The sequence below is a fragment of the Grammomys surdaster genome, unplaced genomic scaffold (genome assembly GCF_004785775.1).
Source record: "Grammomys surdaster isolate TR1022 unplaced genomic scaffold, NIH_TR_1.0 311, whole genome shotgun sequence".
NCBI lineage: Eukaryota > Metazoa > Chordata > Mammalia > Rodentia > Muridae > Grammomys > Grammomys surdaster.
In genome coordinates this window covers 22,069-43,941 of record NW_021604730.1, presented here as the reverse complement: position 1 = coordinate 43,941, position 21,873 = coordinate 22,069, and the positions used below count along the sequence as shown (strand labels likewise).

Sequence of the window (21,873 nt, the reverse complement as noted above, 5' to 3'; positions counted from 1 at the left end):
CTAACCTGACCTCTGTTAGTCATATTTTACTTTACAAATCAGTAAACTTAGGACTTATGGCTAGTAGTTAAAGTCTAGAATTGATCCCAATTTCCAGTGGTGGCTGGTCTTCTATTCATTTTTCAAATGTAGAATTGTGCTTAATTTTTTTATTTTTACTTCATTAAAACTATCCATTTGTGAGCTTGCTCATTATAGTATAAAACACTCAAAAATTGATGGATATGATTGTATTAATCTAATCTTCTTATTGGGAATTGGTAAATTAGCCCTACAAAAGTCTCTGTTGATATGGAAGTGTATGTACATCTACCTAAATTACTGTCAATGATTAAGTCTTTGCTTCTAAAGAAATTGAATTTTAGAGAAATAGTTTTTCTTATAAATGAGAGCCTTTTGGGTACAGTTTCATGAGAGATAGTTTCAGATAAGACTGTATCCAGAAGTGTTATGTCTTAGTTATTTTTCTGCTACTGTTACAAATGGAGAAAAAAATATTTAATACATACTTTAGGGAGCCAATAGGCTATTATTAAGTGGTTCTATCTGTTCAGTCTCTAGTAATGGCCTCCAAGGTACATATCAACATGTTGAGTATCATCATAATGGGAGTATGTACAAAAGGGAGCAATCACACTGTGAGACAGGAAAGAAGAGATTAAGATGGGGTCAGATTCTACTTTTTAATGATAAACTATTCTGGTAGAGAAAGATTCACTTCTTTTATTAATCCATTCTTGAGGGTGGAGACCACAGTAATCTAATCAAAATCCACTAAACCCCACTCCTTAAAACTTTTACTATTTAAACACTGCTCCATTGGAGGCAAGACCTCTTGGGATATATTGTCAACCCATTTCCAAACTAAAACAGAGTGATGAGAGGAAAAAAGCAAACAACAAAGCAAAGGAATTATGATAACCAAGTATCTAAGGCACTTTTTGTAGAAGTATGTGATATGGCAACTTTTGTGTGGCTTTTATAAGCATATTTTAGACCAGTGATGCAAGTTATAGGAAGGTAAGTTCTAATCATGATTCAGATTCTGAGCATCTGAGCTGCTTCAGAAGAATGAGTCCATATCTCTAGTAGAGTTTAAGTGGAAGTTCTTGACAGCAAGAAGTAGCTATGGGAGGAAAGCTAACATCTATATTAGACTTTAGTCCTATGACTTCAATCTTTAGGTTTGATAATAACATCTCATTTGTTTTCTTGGATTCCATGGCATAACCTGTGAAAATTTTGGATTGCTTCCAAATTATCTTTCTCCAAATTATTTCTGAATTGTCCATATTTTCTCTTGCAGGAGAAAATGCAGAAGTTTCCATGGATGTTTCCCTGGGTTACCGTGATGATATGTTTTCTGAATGGACTGAAATGGCCCATGAAAGAGTACCACGTAAACTCAAATGTATTTTTACATCCCCCAAGGTAGGGCACCTTTATTGCTGAGTTCAGAGTGCTGGATTCTTGGCATGGAGTACTATCAATCAAGTGACTTGGTGCCCCATCAGGGACTGAATATTTTACTTTCTCTTTTCTTTACTTTTCTTTCTTTATTCTTTCATTTTTTAAAAGTGAAGGAGAGGCTAGACTTTCCACTGAAAAAGTTTTGATTATACTTTTCCTCATATGTTCTCGTCATCTTAGTTGCTCTTGAAGGACTTGTGTAGGATCAGATAAATTTGATCCTTATAACACTGGCCTTTTAAAACTTAGCTTTTGCCTGTAAGTGTAAGGGAAAAGTTAACAATCAAAATAGCAGGTGGAAGCCTCTGAGTACCATGCCCAGCATAAATAGTCTTATATTTTTAATGTAAATTAAAGCATGTTTTGGAATAAAACATATGTGGCCTCAGTTCCAGACTCTGTCACTAACTCTGTGAACACAGTCATGTTTTATAATTTCTCTATTTTTTTCTTGTGCAAAATGAAAAGATGTATGGATAATAACCTTGGGATTTTTTTTGGCTGGTTGGTTGGTTTTTTTGTTTTGTGTTTTGTTTGTTTTTAAGAACCAGAGGAACTAATGAACATGTACCATGGCTTTATAATTTAACATTGGCTCTGTAACATGTTTGTGAGTGAAATGCAGTGTTACTAAGGTGGGTCACCTGAACAAAAATTGTCAACTTTAACTGTAACTCTCATAGAAAAACTATATCCCAACATGAAAGTACCTATTGCAATTTGTTTTCTTTCACTATACAAATGTGGGGACCCTGAGGACCAAAGGCATCAGTATGAATTGCGATCTTATGAGAAATATAGATTCCCAGGCCAGACATAAAACCCACTATTTTCTGATGATGAATAAATAAATGTTTATTTGGTTCATACTTTTAGAGGCTAACAGTCTACAAGCAAGACATTAGAATCTGTTTAGGTCTTTTGTACTACACTAAAACATGGATAGGAGGGCAATCAAACCCTCATTGGAGAGGAAATGGAACAAAAGTGGGCTTCATATAGAAAAAACAACTCTCTTAGTAACTACCCCATCTCCACAATGACAGTACTAATTATTTCATGAGAGCAAAATGCTCCTGACCTAATCATGATAACAACTAAATTTCAGCATTAGTATTGAGAAAGAAATCCAAGCCATAATAACTGCTGAATCAAATCATAGTAGATAGGACCAAAGCCTTTATTTCAGTGAACTTTGAACTAATCCTCTTAGAATGAACAAAACTAAAAAACCCCTACTCCAGGCCCTTTCTTTGCTGACAGTCTAAATATAGAGTTCTCTCATATACACCCTTGAATAATTGTTTCAGATGGGTACTTGAAGGTAATTTATAGGTAAAAATGATATGGATCTATAATCTATGTATAATAGGAAAATAATTAACATTTCAGATTTATTTTTATTAAATTGAGGAAATTTTCCTTCTATATGTGGTGCAAGCTTATTGCATCTTTCAGAGGAAAGCCTGGTTAAATGTAAGTTATAGGGATTTTTGATATAGACAAATTTCTCCTCATAAAGAGAAGTCATTTTTCACTTTCCTTTCACATTGGGAGGTGTGTGTGTGTGAAGGTGCTGCCTGCAACTGCTTCTCAATGACAGGCACTTAATTATCTTTAGGAAGTGTTGATCTCTTTTTGGAAAGAGATTAAACCTTGAAAGGTGTGAAGAAAATGATTCATCAAATCTATACATTTTGATTATGATAAAGTTTAATCTTGATTCTGAAGATTAAACAAGAAATTGCTTTAAAGCTCTTTAGTGGATTGTGAAGCCAAGAAAAAATGAAGTCAAGTTTCTACCTGCTGTAATTTGCCCTAATTATGCTAGAGTTAGGGGAGGATAGGGAGAGTAGGAGGAAGAGAAGGAGAAAGGGAAGGCAGGTGGGAGATCAGAGAGAAAGGGAGAAAATAAGTGCTATAAATACTGGTAGAGGCAGAAATTTAAAAAGAAAACCTCAAGCATGGTAATACATGGTACACATATATTTATGCAGGGAAAATATTCAATACATATAAATACAAATAAATACATACTTTAAAAAAGAAAGAATAAAGGAGGGAAGGAAGGATCAGAGGAAAGAAGGGAGGAAGGAAGCAAGCAAACAAACCCTTCAGTACTTAACTCTTTATGATGAATTTGATACTAATCCTAGTAGACACCTTATAGTTTATGTTCATTTATTCCTAAAGATTTTTATTTCTAGATCTATTAGTAAGTAAAGTAAAAAAGGAGCTCAAGGGTAGAAAGACCATTTATATAGGAAGAATCATCCAATATATACCCATAATTTGAGAAAGAATCAGAACTCTTTATATAGAATTATTTTACTTTCAAAAACTTTATTTGGCACCCCTAATCAACTGGTAGAATCTGATAAGAGCCTTGACTCCTTAAAGGATATGTTTTTATGATTCATTACTGATGTCTGCCTGGAATATGAAGGGACTGACTAGTAATGTCTGACCAGGCAAGGAAAGGAAGAAGAAACTAGAAGTGCATGAACTGTTTGTTTGCAAGTTTTATTCCACCTAGTCTACAAGAGTCTCCTGTCTCCAATACAGAGGTGTGTTCACTGTACTCTTAAAACCTAACTGTTCATTAAAGAGGTCCTGCCACCATTATATAAGGTACAGAATCTTTTTTCGCTAGACTATGGATTTCTGCTCATCACTGGATTATATGATACATATTTTTCTCTAATTTGACAAATTATGACTGTCACATGAAACAGTTCATAACTAGGAATGAGAAATAATTCACTGCTATTCATTTATTCAGGACACATAAAGTTCTGCATATAGATAGTATATTAATGGCAGACTTTCATCTATGTATCAGGAGAAAATACTCCCTGACTGCTACAGCTCACACTATTGTATACCATGTTCACCAAACTACCATCCACATACAAGGATGCCTTGAGAAGTATAGCAGAATTTAGTTCCCTAGTATCTACTATATAGTCATTCTTAAATTGTTAGGAAGTTTAAGAGGCTTTCCTAAGAACTAGGCTAATTTTCTATTTAGTTAAAATTTCAGCTGTCTCCTGCCAACTTTCCTCTTGGGTTGTTAAGAAGTTCCGGATGAGTGCAAAAAATTCTGAATAAGTATCTTCAGTAAATGAATCCCACTGTACAAGGCACTTTGTATAGCTTCTTTCCTTTTTTATTTTTAAAGACAGTCTTATTTGATGTGTAAGAATATTTTTCCTATATGTATATAAGTGTACCACATGCATGGAGTCTGTGGAGTCCAGAATAAGGTATCTTGGAACTCAAATTATAGTCAGTTTTGAGCTACTTTGTAGATGCTGAAAATGTAATCTGAGTCTTCTGGAAAAGCAGCAAATGCTCTTAACTGTTGAGCCATTTCTGCAGCCCTGGTGTACTGCTGATTTTTTTATATCAATAAAAGTAGGATCATTTTAGCTTCTAACATTTCACTGTGAAAATAGTTAGCCATCATCTAAATTGTGATGGACTTCATCAAGGGCTTTCTACTTGGACACACAAGCCCTGGTGACATTCTCTAAATATAGAGTTTCCTAAACCATAGTAGACTAGAATCTGATGTAAAGCTCTAATGTTGATTCTAGGTCTGAGAAATGTGTCAAAGGACATAAGAGATATCTGCTATTTACTTAAAAATTTTTTGGTTTTACCGCAAATGGGGCTGATTCTACCCACTCCCCTTTCCCTCCCTCCAGCTTTATGAAGTAGATCAGTGGGCACCAGGATTTCGGTATGCCTTGTAGATCTGTGCCTTTAATGTGCACCTTAACACATTATCATTTTAAAAGTTTCTGATATGAACTTAATCCAAATAAATACATTCAGCCTTTTGGAAATAGTAGTCTGCCTCAAACCATCTGATCTTTTTCCAGACCCCAGAGCATGAAGGTCGTTATTATGAATGTGATGTCCTTCCTTTCATGGAAATTGGGTCAGTGGCTCATAAGTATTACCTCCTAAATATCCGGCTACCTGTAAATGAGAAGAAGAAAATCAATGTTGGAATTGGAGAGATAAAGGACATTCGATTAGTGGTAAGTGAATGCAAATGAACCAATTGGCTGTAATCTTGAAGCAGGAGTCAAGAATACAGTAATCATATATGTATAAAAAGAATTCTGTTTTATATCAGTAAAACAGATATATATACTTTTATATCAATAAAAGTAGGATCATTTTAGCTTCTAACATTTCACTGTGAAAATAGTTAGCCATCATCTAAATTGTGATGGACTTCATCAAGGGCTTTCTACCTGGACACACAAGCCCTATATATCAATAAAAAGTTCTCTCATATCTATTCACACACGGGGCTCTGGAAACTTATGGGAGGGGAACTCCTCTGTTAGTCATGCCTTCTATTTGCTTATCTGTTGATTTATCTGAGAATTGGAAATAACAACATAACCATGGTGCCAAAAGTCTAAATTGAAATTATTTGCATGAGATTATAGAAAGCAATTAAATTATTGTCTTCATGATTTTTAATATTAATATTTTAAATTTAATGAGTTCTTTGAGAGTTTTGATTTCATATGTGTTTAGATCATATGCAGCACCCTAACTCTTCCCAGATGCATCTCTCCCTTCCTATCCTCCCTACTTTGTTCCAACAAACCAACAAACAAACAAACAAAACAAAAAAACAACAATTAAAAAATTACTCAAAAAAAATTTGTGCTGCCAAAAATGTTATTGGGTATGTGTTCTTCCACTGGTGCTTAGTTGACTTACCAAAGACTGCACTTTTACATAAAAACCTATCCTTCCTTTCCCAGCAGCTAAGTTACCAATTGCTCTGTGGCTAGAAGTAGATTTGTATACCTAACCTTCTTCTCCATGCTGAAATTGGGTCTGGCTCAGATTTGTACAGGTTTTTCTGCATGCACTGACAACTGCTATGACTTTGCTGTGTACAGATGACTCTTCCTTGTGGTTAGCTACTTCTTCAAGCTCTTTCACCCACCTCTTCTGAAATGATATCTGAAATTTGGGAGAAGGGGTATGATATACTTTCCTTTAGGACTGAGAATTCAGCTTCTTATTCTCTACACCTTGGCCAGTTATAGGTCTCTGCACTTAGTATTTTAAGTGGTCTTTTTTAAAAGATCACCAAAATTAATTAATTAATTAAAATAATACTTGAACATCTACATGCAGAGAATATAAAAAAATCTGCCTCACTTTCAATTTGAAGTTTCATCCCTACTGGCTAACATTTATAGTGCTAGAAGGTACTATGCACACTACTGGAAAACAAAAATAATCACATCTCAACTAGCAAACTACAATAATAACTTTCTTGCAAGATATGCCCACTGGTGAAACAGTAGCACAAATACTATATAAATAACTAACTACTTCTAAGTGGTTAGATTTAAGGTCTGTGCCATAAGATGAAATCTATACTTGACACTGTTAATGAGGCCAAGAACCTGAGAATAGACAGGTCTTGGGTCCTAGGGGAAACTTACTGTTGTTATTCTCCTAAATGAGCATAGCAGTTAAAAGGCTCTTAATGAGTTACTGTTATACCCATAGATGAGTGCATCACTCAGCCCTTTACAGGGAAAAAGTGTCTTTTTGTAGTAGATGATAATTAACACAGTGTCCCACAACTGTACAACATTCCAAGAATGAGAAACTTTGGAATGCTCAACAATAAAAGGGATGTCTTTATCACATCCCCCTTCAAGGCTCAGGAACCTTTGTTGAAGAGATAATGGAAAGATTGCAAGAACCAGTATATAACTTGAAGGAAACAGCATTTTACAGACATAACAGGGTAGATACACTCATAAGAGCTTCGCAAGCTAAAGCCAAACAAAATCCTAGCACTGAAGAGAGGAGGTAAACACAAAGTCCTAGCCAAGAAGCTACTCTTAATTTATAGTTGCTAGAATAGTGAAAAATCAGTTTTTACCAATGGAGTAACAGATACTGTGTTTGTTAACTACACTTCATGGCAAGCTCTATGTTCAGAGATAGTCGGCCACCACAGATTGGACTCCATGTTTCGTTTTATTTTTGGTTTTGCAATTGTTGTTTGTTTTGTGAAATTTTTGTTTTTGTTTTTAAATAAGAGAAAAAGAACATAGCATTAGTTTGGTAAAGAGGTAGAGGAGGATATGGAAGGAGTTAGGGGAGAAGAAAGAATATGATCAAAACATATTGTGTGAATTTCTCAAAGAATAAATAAAAATATAAAAGACAAGTCATATGGGAAAATAAAAAATATTAAAGAAGCTGTTTTACTTTATTTCCAGCTGAATGTGTAAGAACATGGCCCTGGTATGTTGCAGCTTCCTATTGCTCATTCCCACATGGTAGTACAGACAACCATGCCAACATGCCCGGAACTTACACCTGCAATATCAAGCTAGAATTCAGTGACTTAGCCTCTCTCCATGGATATGATGGGCTCTGTGGTTCTTTTAGTTGTCTTAAGATCACATAAAATTATTGTAATTTTATATAAGATCATAGTATGATCATTATTACATAACAAATAAGATAAGAGCAAAATAATTAACATATTTTTACCATGAAAGGCATAGATGCTAGTGAGAACAGTAAAAACTTAGGCTCTTCCCATGTTACTTGTTTAATGAGGTGTGTAGAACATAGCATAAGAAGGCTACATAGTAAAGCAAAAGCTCATTCACATACATGCATGAAAATTAGTAAGTAAATTAAAAATATAAGTAAAAATACAGAGAAGTATAGCAATTAATCTGTAATGACTTGTGCTTTTCGCTGTTTTCTCATTTAATGGCATGTTATGAACATAAATTGCATTCTACTTTCCTGTACTGCTTACTGGACATATGGAGTATCTCCAATGTTTGAATGAAGACATTAAGAAAAATCTTTTATTATGTTCTTAATACTTTGGCATAGCATGCCCACATTTAAGATTTTCAGTATATTTCTATGAATTTTGAGGAGGGGTCGGGGGTATATGAGGACAGTACCTTCTATGATGATGAACACTTTTGGGTAGACAAACTGTGTGCACATTTGTATTAATAGTAGTAGTTGTAAAAAATGATACTAATATATATTCATCTTCAAAATTATAATTGGTTTTTCTTTAGGGAATCCACCAAAATGGAGGTTTCACTAAGGTATGGTTTGCTATGAAGACCTTCCTCACACCCAGTATCTTCATCATTATGGTGTGGTATTGGAGAAGGATCACCATGATGTCCCGACCTCCAGTGCTTCTGGAAAAGTAAGAACTGATTCAGATCATGTTTAGGAAATGCTAGCTTCATATAATCTGCTATGCAACTATTTTGTGTGTGATAGCCAATGTGTTACTTCAGCTGATGAACTGATTAAGAATCATCATGGATGATTTCTTCTTTCACATGTAAGTCATTTGTAAGTCTTCACGTAGCTTGTCCCCACATGGCTGTCTTTGCTGTTCAACCCCATGTTCAGCTTTCAGATCTTTCTCCATTCTACTCTCAACTGAATTCAAACCCTCTCCAATACAGGATGATGCTCCTATAAATACATTCTTTTTCTTTCTCACATCAAAAACAACTTTTTGCTGTCTTATTTCCATAAATATTATATATACATATGCTATGCCATGAGAAGATTCTCTTTTTCCACTTTCTTCTAAAATTAGCACACCATTTTCTAATTTTTACATGAATCCTCTCCTCAAACACTTGCCTAATATCTGCTCCCATTCTCTTTGACTACTGTGTCACTTCACAGGATCATGAGTCACCTCCACAGTCCAAATCTAATGGTGAATTTCTAGTCTTTACCTTCCTTGACCCATAAGCAGCATTCTAGATAGCTAATTGTCCTCTTTCCTTCTCACAGCCTTTTTCTTTTTCCTTCCTTCCTTCCTTCCTTCCTTCCTTCCTTCCTTCCTTCCTTTCTTTCTTTCTTTCTTTCTTTCTTTCTTTCTTTCCTTTTTTTTTTTTGGCTTGTTATTCTTTGCTGACCATTACCTAGCCTCCATTGCTGGTTTCCTTATATTTCTAGCCTCTTACACTGTTGTGCCAGGGCAGAGATTTTGGACTTCCCTTGTTTACTAGTTCTTCTAATTTTAAGGTAATCTTTGGAAGTTAAAATTTATGTACTCTATGATTATTCTTGTTTTGCATAGTTATGCTTGGTTTTTCCCAACTCCCAAACTCCAAACAAACATCCTAACTATTTTTCTCTCTCATTGAAAAAAATGTAATATATAGAGAGAACACTTGAGTTCTTTCTACTGCCACCTATGGCTCTCCTAAGTTTCCTCGTATTAGTGAAAGGCAACTCCTCTCTTTTACTTGCTGGACTGGAAAGAAGAAAGCTACTCAGTCAGTATTCTACTTGTTATTCACACCTCTATCCAATCTCCAAGAAGTCTTACTGTCTCCAGTGCTACCATCCTATTCTGATCACCTACATCATTGCTCATCTGAGTTATTAGAAGCAACCTCCCAACTGCTCCTCTTCCTTGCACTATTTTCTTCACTACAATTTATTCATCCAAAGCCTCTGTGCTCCCTTTAAGTGTCATTTCACTCCTCTGCTTAAAGTGTGCCACTAACTTTGCCTTGTCCTATAAATTCCACTGGATTTTATCTCCTGATCTCTGCAGCACCTGTAATGGTGCTCAGAAACTTGCAAATAGTACTTCCTAGCTATCTCAATACTTCATTTACTCCTTTCCTTCAAGCCCTGTTTTTAATGTTTCTGCAGTGTTTTTTCCCCTATTCAACCTGTGTGAAATCACTCTCCATTCTCTCTCTTGCTTTATCTTTCCTTATAACCTTAAAGTTAATATTTGTTGAGTGAATAAATGGTGTAATTCTATTACTTAAACTTTTTCTTGGATTGCTAGTCTCTTTTAAGATTAAGTTTATGTAAGTTTCTTAATGAATTCATACCTCTCTTATTTCTCTGCTCTCATGTCCTATAATTTCCTAAAATATGCTACATATAGATACATAAATATTCCTGCTTCTTTCAAACCTCTCTGCATCCATATAGACCTTTAGTTCCTCAATTCTTTGTGCACTTAGTTTCTGTCTCTTTATTTAGTTTTCCTAAAAAATGTAGTTCCCTGGGTAGAAACATTGGCCATATATATGTATATGTATATATGTATATAAATATATATGTATGTATATATGTATATATGTATATAAATATATATGTATGTATGTATGTATGTATGTATGTATGTATGTATACACATACATATGTTTAGTCTTACCAGTATTCTTGGTATCTGGTTTGTGCCTTATAAGCATATATGTGTTGTCTACATGAAAAATGCTTAAATAAATCAGAATGATTTCTTAATAAAGAAGGAACCATTAATGGTGTGGTGGAGAAAAAGCAAAATAAGTAGCCAATTTAATTTATGTGTAGTTGCATATTTATTATTGAAACAAATATACTTACATAAGAGCCATCAAGGATATTATAATGACTAATGATGATTGGATCAGGAATATTATGAAGAGGTAAGAGGGTACAATTATCAAGCATATCTATTTAAGGAGTCAATAGGGTGTGTATCTCTCAGGGGGCTCCATTTAGATATACAGGATATAATGTGATATCTTTCTGCAATGCAAACTAGGACAGTCTGCATTTCAGGGTGGAAACTTACCATGAATGGTAAGAAATTGATCAATTGGCTAAGATCTGAACAAATAATATCTCAGTTCTCTAAATTGGCTTCAGAGTTTTAAAGTCTGCCATCCAGAGTAACCTGGCTCTTCTGGGTATTTTCCCACCATCAGGGTCATCTTTGCCCTTGGGATTTCCATGACCTTTATCAATATCCCTGTGGAATGGTTTTCCATTGGATTTGACTGGACTTGGATGCTATTATTTGGTGACATCCGACAGGGCATCTTCTATGCAATGCTTCTTTCCTTCTGGATCATCTTCTGTGGCGAGCACATGATGGTGAGAACTCCTGAGGGAGGGACATCTTTCTGTCCATAGCTGCTCTGAGAAGGTTGCTGAATTGAAGCTTGCCTGCTTCTGCCTCTCTTCAGCTGTGAGAAAGTCAAAAAATTTTTCAATAGTAACTTGCTCAGTGTTTTGAGACAATTGCCCCCTAATCTCAGACCCCTTGCTTGTGAAGTGTAGTAGAAAGTCTTTTGTTTTTGTTTCATTTTAGAAAAAAATGTGATAAGATAATGAACGAGGAATATACAAAGTATATTTCTTATCCTTTGACTTTCCTCTGCTTGTCAGACTTAACAGACTAGCCATGAAGAAGTGTGGTATTGGCTTTTTCCACCCAGCAGCTTGACCAAGTGACTTAGTGACCCCCATTACCTCTTTGCATGTCATCAAATTCTATTTTAAGATAGGCTTCGTTACCATAATAAAAATAAGAAGGATGTCATCCTTACATTGTGGTTAAGATGCAGTTATGTCAGCAAGAATTTGTTTTCATGTTAGGCTTCAGAGAAGGGGCTTTCATTTTTTTAATTTAAATTACATTTATTTATTTACTTATTTACTTAGTGTGTGTGTGTGTGTGTGTGTGTGTGTGTGTGTGTGTAGTCAAGGGTCAGTATCCTGGAGTTCTCTCCTTCTACTGTGTAGGATCCCAGAAATTTAATTCGTATTATCAAAATTGGTTGTAACTACTTTTACCCACTGAGTCACAGGAGCTATTTTTCAGTTCTATTATGATCTGATAATTAAAACTAAGTCTCTGAAGCTAGTTTCCCATGCAGAATAGTGTAAGAAGATAATAATTTGCCCACAGCTAAATTCCACCTGAGAGGCTCTTGTAACATGAAGGCTCCTCCAGCATAAATGCCCTGGAAATGAGATATGAACATCAGGGCCCTTACCAGGGTGATTTTCCAGAATAAGATGGTATAAGCTACCATCTCTGATACATTTCTCACTGCCCATCAAAAGGAATATTTCATGTTGGACTGTTGGTAAAATCAGGAGGATTTTGAGTTTCAGACTAACCTGAGCTATATCCCAAGACACTCTGGAAATAGATGATGGAAGTAGAGTAGTGTGCCTTGTGATGATGAAGATAAAGAGATAAACTTGACATAATGAAGTACCTTAATGTTTTATTTTCTGGAGATCATTTTACCTTTATAAACAAAGTTATTAGCTAAACAACAATTTATTTTGTGGGCCAAATTTTTCTTAAGAACATTCTTTGTTATCCTGCAATGAACAGCACTAGTGAATGGACTTTGTAATGATTGTTCTTCCTCAGCTAACATGAACACTGAGAGCTTTATCTCTTTGTTTCTAATGCTATGGTTTGTCTAACACATAATAGGTGATTAGCTGGATCACCTATGGAATATTTTTGCTCTTTTTCTTCAATTTGGTTTTTCTTAGGATCAACATGAACGGAATCACATTGCAGGGTATTGGAAGCAAGTTGGACCAATTGCTGTTGGCTCTTTCTGCCTCTTCATATTTGACATGTGTGAGAGGTGAGCAGGTACCAGATTCACTCCAGGATGAAATGTGCCTTTCTATCTTTCTAGGAGGAATTTTGAAATGAAGCATGGTGGTTGGGGAATCCATGGGATGGAATATTGGAGAGGTCAATATCCTCAGATGAAGTCTGGGACTAAGTCAAAGGTTTAGTCCTTTATACATGCAAAGTGTTTGGCCTCTTCATAGTCTAAAGCTCTGCATTTCCTTATACTCTGTGAATTTATTTTCTAAATATAGTACATTCACACCCCTGACACTCTCACTTCATTGTTGCAATGCTAAGAGAAGCTCTGTTTTGCCTTTGTGTTATCTCTCCATCTTGTTTGTTTGTTTGTTTGTTTGTTTTTTATAGAGGAGTACAACTCACAAATCCTTTCTACAGTATCTGGACTACCGATGTTGGAACAGAACTGGCTGTATCCTTCCTTGATAGATTCAGGGCTTCATTTTTCTCTCCCTATCTGCCTGATCCCCATGATCATTTTCTGTGGCTCTGCTGACTCTCTCTGTATGGGTTCAGTCAGGGCTTTGATCCTCAGACTGATAGTAACAATTAGAGATAAATAATGAGAAGAATTACTATGTTTTCAGGCTATGAAAGCACCCAAAATGGGAACTTGCAGACTTTCCTTGTTGCTAGAATTTTAGATTCAGTTCAAAGTTTCTGGTCTTAAGTATACCCTAAATCATCTATTCTATAATGTGCAGCAGCTTCTTCTTGAGAAGTAGAGGTACTTTCTCATTCCTGCAGGAGAGCTAAAACAGGTCATCTGTGTGGGAGACTTCTACTGTAGAAACCTTGGGACCAAAGTCACCATTGTGAAAGGCTTCTGTGGGAAAATGGGGATCTGAGGTCACTTATATGCAGGACTTCTATGGGAAAGTCAGGCCTGTGTGTAGAGCTTTGACAGTGGCGTCACTGGGTAATCACCTTTAGTTCCTGAGGCTATGTGGGAATGAGACTAATGTAATTAGTTCTTGAGTAATGCTGAGACTTCTGGTTGGTCCACATAATCCCATATGCATAACTTCTGTGAAGAAAAAAAGATAAGTTAACTTCTCTCTTTAAGGATTCTTCTTGTTTTAATACCATGTTTAATATTCTAAGAGAAGAAATCTCTTCCCTGGAGTGAGGGAGTGTTGTGCTCTTCCTTAACAGCTAATGCCTTGACATGTACTCTTGAATATATGTTGTCTAGTGGTAATATTTATGTCAGTTTCTTAGTGTCACAGAATTTTGTGAACAAACAAAATATATACTATCAGCACCTTTAAGATGAAAGAGTTTAACTTTACTACCCACAATGTTCACTGTACTAGAAGAACAATTACAATGTCTAGCTCACCACTTTCATTTTATATATAGGATGAAATAAAATAAGAGGAGCAAATAAAATTTCAAGTCTTGCAGCAAATAACCATCTTCTCTTTATTCCAGGGCATGGTTGGTCATAAGAAAGAAGAAATTGCATTAAATATACTACTTAATGAAAGATTGAGCTCACACCTGTCAAAATAATAGGAAAATATAAGCAATTTTGGATACAATTGTTAGAACAGAGAGTAGCTGCAGTCTGGCTGTCTGCTATTCCTGACAATTCGCACTGTCTCATATATCTTGCTGATTCTCACAGTATGGGCTCTAGTGGCAGATCTCAAAATCACCTCAATGGGTGTACTATATGAATCCACAAACCATGCCTTTACTCTATGTCCTTCCATCCCCTGCCAGACCCCCTTGCCTTTGTTGCTGAACCTGCTCCCCCAGGGTAGCTCACTCTTGTTCTTAGAAAAGTCCAAACACAGCACAGTGGTTTCCAAACATGTTTACTCTTGTTTCCTGCTACTAGGAAGTATGATTAGTTATTTGTAGGATGGAAGTCAACCATCTTTATTTGAACATTTTCAGTAATTTTAAAAGTATTTCCCATTTAGTAACCTGTATCTACTATACTAGTGCTTTTCAATTCGTGACAAATTTGAATCTCCTCAAAACATACTTAAAAGACAGGTTCTACCTCACTAGCTCTAAGAGGAACCAAATTACATTTGTGAAAATAGACTACAGTTTTTCTCTTTTTCTTGAATTAGAAAAGTTTGAATGTTCCATTCTATGAAATTTTTATCAGAAAACCCCAATCAGTGGCATCAGAATACCAGATTTTAATAGTAGTGCCTTCTTCCAAACCTCTTGAACATTTGGAGACAAATATGAATGTTGCAAACACAGTTGAGAAGAGTGTTGTGCTCTCTTAGCACATGTTCTTGGTGAACTTAACCTTTCCTTCACTGTACACTTGCAGATGGCTTTCATCATTGTGGCAGGTATCTGCCTCTGCCTCTACTTCCTGTTTCTGTGCTTCATGGTATTTCAGGTATTTAGAAATATCAGTGGGAAGCAGTCTAGTCTCCCAGCTATGAGCAAAGTCCGGAGGCTGCACTATGAGGTAAGCACTTGACTTATTCTAGAGCTAATGCTCATGATCTTCAGCTTTCCAGACTTGAAAAAAATCAGTAACCGATTTTTATTGTTTGTGTGTATATGATGTATGTGTGTGGGTGTGCATGTCACAGCACAAGTGTAGAGGTTAAAAGAGAGCTGTGTTGATTCAGCTCTCTATTTATGGATTCAAGGGATTACATTCAGATTGCTAAGTCTGAGTGGCAAATACCTTTATCCTCTGAGCAAACTTTCTGACCCATGCTTCCCAGACTCTAGTAGTTTACATGCTCTAAAATAACCAGTGGCTACTTGTGTAGAGTTCAATAATCTTTCCATAGGCCTTATTCCTTATTCAAGATAAATACCTAGGGCTGGAGAGATGGCTCAGTGGTTAAGAGCACTGACTGCTCTTCCAGAGGTCCTGAGTTCAATTCCCAGCAACCACATGGTGGCTCACAACCATCTGTAATAAGATCCAATGCATTCTTCTGGTGTATGTCTGAAGACAGCTACAGTGGAATCATAGAAATAATTTTTTTAAAAAAGATAAATACCTAGCCTCCTCTAATCTCTAATACAGGTGACATATTGATTAGGTTTATTGTTTAAATGGCTTGCTATGTAAAAAGAGGAGAAAGTGCAGAATCCTTGGGTTCTGCATAGCCAATCTGCACAGAAGATATCCTGATTAGTAGACACCAATCCTTAAATCCTGATTTTTTTTTTGAAACCAAAAGTACTTTCTCAAGTTTGTTTTCAAAACTGGAGTGACAAATGAGAAAATTCAACCAAATTGGTTTCACTTTTATTAATATGCACCCCATATACAACTGGAGAAGAATTTTATTACAACTGTAGGAAACTTGCATTTAGTAACTTTGAACCCTCATGGATAATTATACAACCTGTTTATAAGGAAATTGACAGCCTCATGACCTGTTGTGAATGCAGTTTCCTAGACTCCAGCATCACTGTTTCATGAGAGATAAAAACATAGAAAATATTTGTCCAAAAATTTTCTCAATTACATTCACATTTGCAGGAAGGGTATTAATATGTGAAATTATTTTGCTATCTTTCTTATATATTTGGTTTTGCAGATTTATATGAATATATATACATATGTGGAGAGAGAGAATGAAAATTTATTAAAACACTCTTCCTATCTTTCCTAATAGGGTCTGATTTTCAGGTTCAAGTTCCTCATGCTTATCACTTTGGCTTGTGCTGCTATGACTGTTATCTTCTTCATCGTTAGTCAGGTGAGTGGATCCTACCTAAGGCTTCTCGAGAAACTATCCCTGTAGAGGTTCCTTCCTACAGCACAGGAGGTTTTGCAGAACTGCTGAGGACAAAAGTAGAGAGGTTTATTTTGTTTAGCTAACCAAGCCTTGTTTATTTAGACCATTCTAACATGGGACTTTTCACAGGCTGGTAACAGACTGGCTTCCCCCTTCCAGTTCTACCTTGTAGAAAGTTACTAAATAAAACCTGTAGCCATATGGAAGGGACATTTCACTTAAGAGAGTAAAAATTTCAATCCAATTACATTGCAACCTAAACATGAACATAACTCAAAAGTTCATTGATAGAATCTTACCTTTTATTGACTACTTCTAAAACTTAAAAGTTATGATATACTTTTAAAATCTCAGTAATGATAATTGTAATTTTTAAAGATTGATTGCTTACTTTGAAAAATTGAAAAATTATGTTTTTCACAAAGTTTTTCTGAGGTAAGGTAGGGACTGTTAGTCATGTTTGAGAAAATATTAACTCCCATGACTTCTGGGTGTTTCCATATACTCTGTTTTCCAGAGATGTAGTAATTTAATAGGTTATTTAACATTTCTTGGCTTTAATCCTTTTAAAATATGTAATAGTACCATATATAGAAGTAATATTGCCAGCTATTTAATAGTGTCCCAGGCATGTCATAAGCATGAACAGCTACATTAGTAACTTCCCAAAATACAAGTTGGATACTAGAACTCAATCATTCTGGATCTTTTGCTGGGTTTCTACCATTGGTATATTTGGACAGTATGGTGCAACATTCCAGCAAAGCCATAAGAGATGACTGCTTCATCTTTTCATCTGCTAGCAATTTCTCTTTAGTCCGTGAACTCTATATAGATTCTTTTGGCAATCTAGAAAAGCTATGGTTCATTTCTCAGAATGCTTCTAAATAAGTAAAATAAGATATTTTAGATTTCAAAGAGAATTATATATACATACATTCAAATATGTGTGTATGTATGTGTGTATGTGTGTATAAATACACACATATATACACACACACAACAGATAACTTAGACTTATTATAAACATGTCCTCAACACCTAATTGGTATACACATATGATTTTGTGGGTAATGCTAGTATCATCAAGATTAGTTTTGGACATTCATAACTAAAGAAAGTACCAACTTCAATTAGAAATTGAAAACAAGGATACTTTTATTTCTGCTCAGTTCTGAATCCTTTAATTCCACAAAAGAGAACTACAAGTTTTGAGCCTCCTCTGTTGGTTATATAATCTGGGCTATATTGAGTTTCTGGCTCTGTTCAAGGCTGACTACATGTAAAAAAAAATAAAACAACATACCTACATTTGTTTACACATTGTTTAGCCTCTCTTCTTTGACTTTTTTTTTTTTGCTTTTTTTAATTGGTTATTTATTATTTGCATTTCAGACGTTATCCCTGTTATCCCCTTTCCCCATTCCCCGCCCAGACATCCCCATCTCATCTTCCCTCCTCCTGCTTCTAGGAGGGTGTGCCCCTACCCACCCAACCATTCCTACCTCCCTGTCCTCAAATTCCCCCACACTGGGGCATCCAGTGTTCACAGGACTAAGGACCTCCTCTCCCACTGATGCCCGACAAGGGCATCCTTCCTTACATATACAGCTGGAGCTGTTGGTCCCTCCCTGTGTGCTCCCAGGCTGGATATTTAGACCCTGGGAGCTCTGGTTGGTTGATATTGTTGCTCTCCCCATGAGGCCACAAACTCCTTCACCTCCTTCAATCTTCTCTCTAACTCCTCCATTGGGAATCCCATGATCAGTTAGCTGTGAGCATCTGACTCTATAAATGTCAGGGTCTGGCAGACCTCTAAGGAGACAGCTATATCAGGCTCCTGTCAGCATGCACTTCCTGGCATCCACAACAGTGTCTGCCTTCGGTGACTGCATATAGGATGGATACCCAGGGTGAGGCAGTGTCCAGACAGCCCCCCCTTCAGTTTCTGTTCCAAACTTTGTCTCCATATTTGCTTCCATGAGTATTTTGTTACTCTTTCTAAGAAGGACCAAAGCACCCATACTTTGGTCTTCCTTCTTCATGAGCTTCATGTGTTCTGTGAGTTGCATCTTGGGTATTGTCAGCTTCTGGGCCAATATCCAATTATCAGTGAGTGAATACCACGTGTGTTCTTTTGTGATTGGGTTACCTCACTCAGGATGATATTTTCTAGTTCAATCCATTTGCCCAAGAATTTCATAAATTCATTGTTTTTAATAGCTGAGTAATACTCCATTGTATAAATGTACCATATTTCCTATATCCATTCTTCCATTGAGGGGTATCTGGGCTCTTTCCAGCTTCTGGATATTATAAATAAGGCTGCTATGAACATAGTGGAGCATGTGTCCTTGTTATATGTTGAAGCATCTTTTGGGTATATGCCCAGGAGTGGTAGAGCTGGGTCCTCAGGTAATTCTATGTCCAATATTCTGAGGAACCGCCAGACTGATTTGCAGAGTGGCTGTTATCAGCTTGCAATTGCACCAACAATGGAGAAGTGTTCCTCTTTCTCCACATCCTTGCCAGCATCTGCTATCACCTGAGTTTTTTATCTTAGGTATTCTGACTGATCTGAGGTGGGATCTCAGGGTTGTTTTGATTTGCGTTTCCCTGATGACTAAGGATGCTGAACATTTTTTTTCGGTGCTTCTCAGCCATTCAAGTTTCCTCAGTTGAGAATTTTTTGTTTAGCTCTGTGCCCCATTTTTAATAGGGTTATTTGATTGTCTGGAGTCTAATTTCTTGAGTTCTTTGTATATATTGGATATTAGCCCTCTATCAGATGTAGGATTGGTAAAGATCTTTTCCCAATCTGTTGACTGCTGGTTTGTCCTATTGACAGTGTGCTTTGCTTTACAATTTTATGAGGTCCTATTTGTCAATTATTGATCTTAGAGCATGAGCCATTGGTGTTCTGTTCAGGAACTTTCCCCCTGTGCCCAAGTATTTGAGGCTCTTCCCCACTTTCTCTTCTATTAGTTTTAGTGTATCTGTTTTTTTGTAGAGGTCCTTGATCTACTTGGACTTGAGCTTTACAAGGAGATAAGAGTGGATAGATTTGCATTCTTCTACATGCTTATCTCCAGTTGAACCAGCACCATTTGTTGAAAATGCTGTCCTTTTTCCACTGGATGGTTTTAGCTCCTTTGTCAAAGGTCAAGTGACCATTGGTGTATGAGTTCATTTCTGGGTCTTCAATTGTATTCCATTGATTTTACTGCCTCTCTCTGTATCAATACCATGCAGTTTTTATTACTATTACTCTGTACTATAGCTTGAGGTCAGGGATGGTAATTACCCCAAAAGTTCTTTTATTGTTAAGAATAGTTTTTGCAATCCTGGGTTTTCGTTATTCCAAATGAATTTGCAAAATTGTTCTTTCTATCTCTATGAAGAATTGAGTTAGAATTTTGATGGGGATTGCATTGAATTTGTAGATTGCTTTTGGCAAAATGTCCATTTTTACTATATTAATCGTGCCAATCCATGAGCATGAGAGATCTTTCCATCTTCTGAGATCTTCCTCTACTTCTTTCTTCAGAGACTTGAAGTTCTTGTTGTATAGTTCTTTCACTTGCTTGGTTAGATTTACACCAAGGTATTTTATATCATTTGTGACTGTTGTGAAGGGTATCATTTCCCTAATTTATTTCTCAGCCTGTTTATCTTTTGAATTTGTTTGAATTAATTTTTTATACAGCCACTTTGCTGAAGTTGTTGATCAGGTTTAGGAGTTCTCTGGTAAAAGTTATGTGTTTACTTAAGTATACTATCATATCATCTGCAAATAGTGATATTTTGACTTCTTCCTTTCCTATTTTTATCCCTTTGACTTTCTTTTGTTGTCTAATTGTTCTGGCTAGGACTTTGAGTACTATATTGAATAGGTAGGGAGAGAGTGGGCAGCCTTGTTTAGTCCCTGATTTTAGTGGGATTACTTCAAGTTTCTCTCCATTAGTTTGATGTTGGCTAGTGGCTTGCTGTATATTACTTTTTCTATGTTTAGGTATGGGCCTTGAATTCCTGATCTTTCCAGGATTTTTATCATGAAGGGGTGTTGAATTTTGTCAAATGCTTTCTAAGCATCTAGTGAGATGATCATATTGTTTTTTCTTTGAGTTTGTTTATATAGTGGTTTACATTGATGTATTTCTAAATATTGAACCATCCCTGCATTCCTGGGATAAATCCTACTTGATTGTGATGGATGACTGTTTTGATGTATTCTTGGATTCAGTTTGCTAGAATTTTATTGAGTATTCTTGTATCAATATTCATAAGGGAGATTGGTCTGAAGTTCTCTTTCTTTGTTGGGTCTTTGTGTCCTGGATGGTTTTGTTTAATTCCTTCACCTGTTTGGTTGTGTTTTCTTGTAATTCTTTAAGGGATTTTTGTATTTCCTCTTTAAGAGCTTCTATCTGTTTACCTGCGTTCTCCTGTATTTCTTTAAGGGAGTTATTAATGTCCTTCTTAAATTCCTCCGTCATCAACATGAGAAGTGATTTAAAATCTGAATCTTGCTTTTCCAGTGTCATGAGATATTCAGGACTTGCTATGGTGGGAGAACTGGGTTCTGATAATGCCAGGTAACCTTGGTTTCTGTTGCTTATGTTCTTGCACTTGCTTTTCAATATCTGCTTGATCTCTAATGCTACCTGCACTCACTGTCTGTGACTGGAGCCTGTCTCACCTGTTATCTTGGTTGTGTCAGAACGCCTCAGAGTCCAGCTGTCTGAGATCCTGAGTGAAAGAGCTCCTGGGACTCAGACTGCCTCTGGAATCCTGAAATCCTATGATCCTGGGAGTGTTAGAGCCCCTGGGAGTACAGCTTCCTCAACTGCTCTGAGTGCAGCAGATCCTCCGCTGCTCTGAGTACAGTGGTTCCTCTAGGGTAGGTTAGAATGTGGTGTCTTCATAGGAGCAGACCAGCTAAGAGTCTACCGCAACAAAAAGGCTCTTCTTTGACTTGTAATAGGAGTGTATTTGTATCAGTTTATTTCACTCCAAATGCAATAAAGCTGTTGTCAATACTGAATGAATTTTTCAACAGTCTTGTGTGTGTGTGTGTGTGTGTGTGTGTGTGTGTGCGCGCGCGCACATGAATGGGGCACATCTGTGAGAGGAGTCAGTTTTTTCCTTCTACCATGTGGATCCCAGAGATAAAGCTCAGATCAT

At 36.3% G+C, this 21,873-nt stretch overlaps 1 protein-coding gene across 1 annotated transcript in view; it reads left to right on the top strand.

Annotated features, from left to right (window-relative positions):
• Wls (Wnt ligand secretion mediator) overlaps positions 1-21,873 on the top strand; it is a 93,395-nt gene that overhangs the window by 51,143 nt on the left and 20,379 nt on the right. The window contains exons 3-10 of the mRNA XM_028777602.1: positions 1,307-1,431; positions 5,358-5,519; positions 8,583-8,719; positions 11,253-11,421; positions 12,844-12,941; positions 13,301-13,364; positions 15,252-15,395; positions 16,570-16,653. Coding sequence (XP_028633435.1) covers positions 1,307-1,431; positions 5,358-5,519; positions 8,583-8,719; positions 11,253-11,421; positions 12,844-12,941; positions 13,301-13,364; positions 15,252-15,395; positions 16,570-16,653 — 983 coding nt within the window. The remainder of the gene's footprint in view (positions 1-1,306; positions 1,432-5,357; positions 5,520-8,582; positions 8,720-11,252; positions 11,422-12,843; positions 12,942-13,300; positions 13,365-15,251; positions 15,396-16,569; positions 16,654-21,873) is intronic.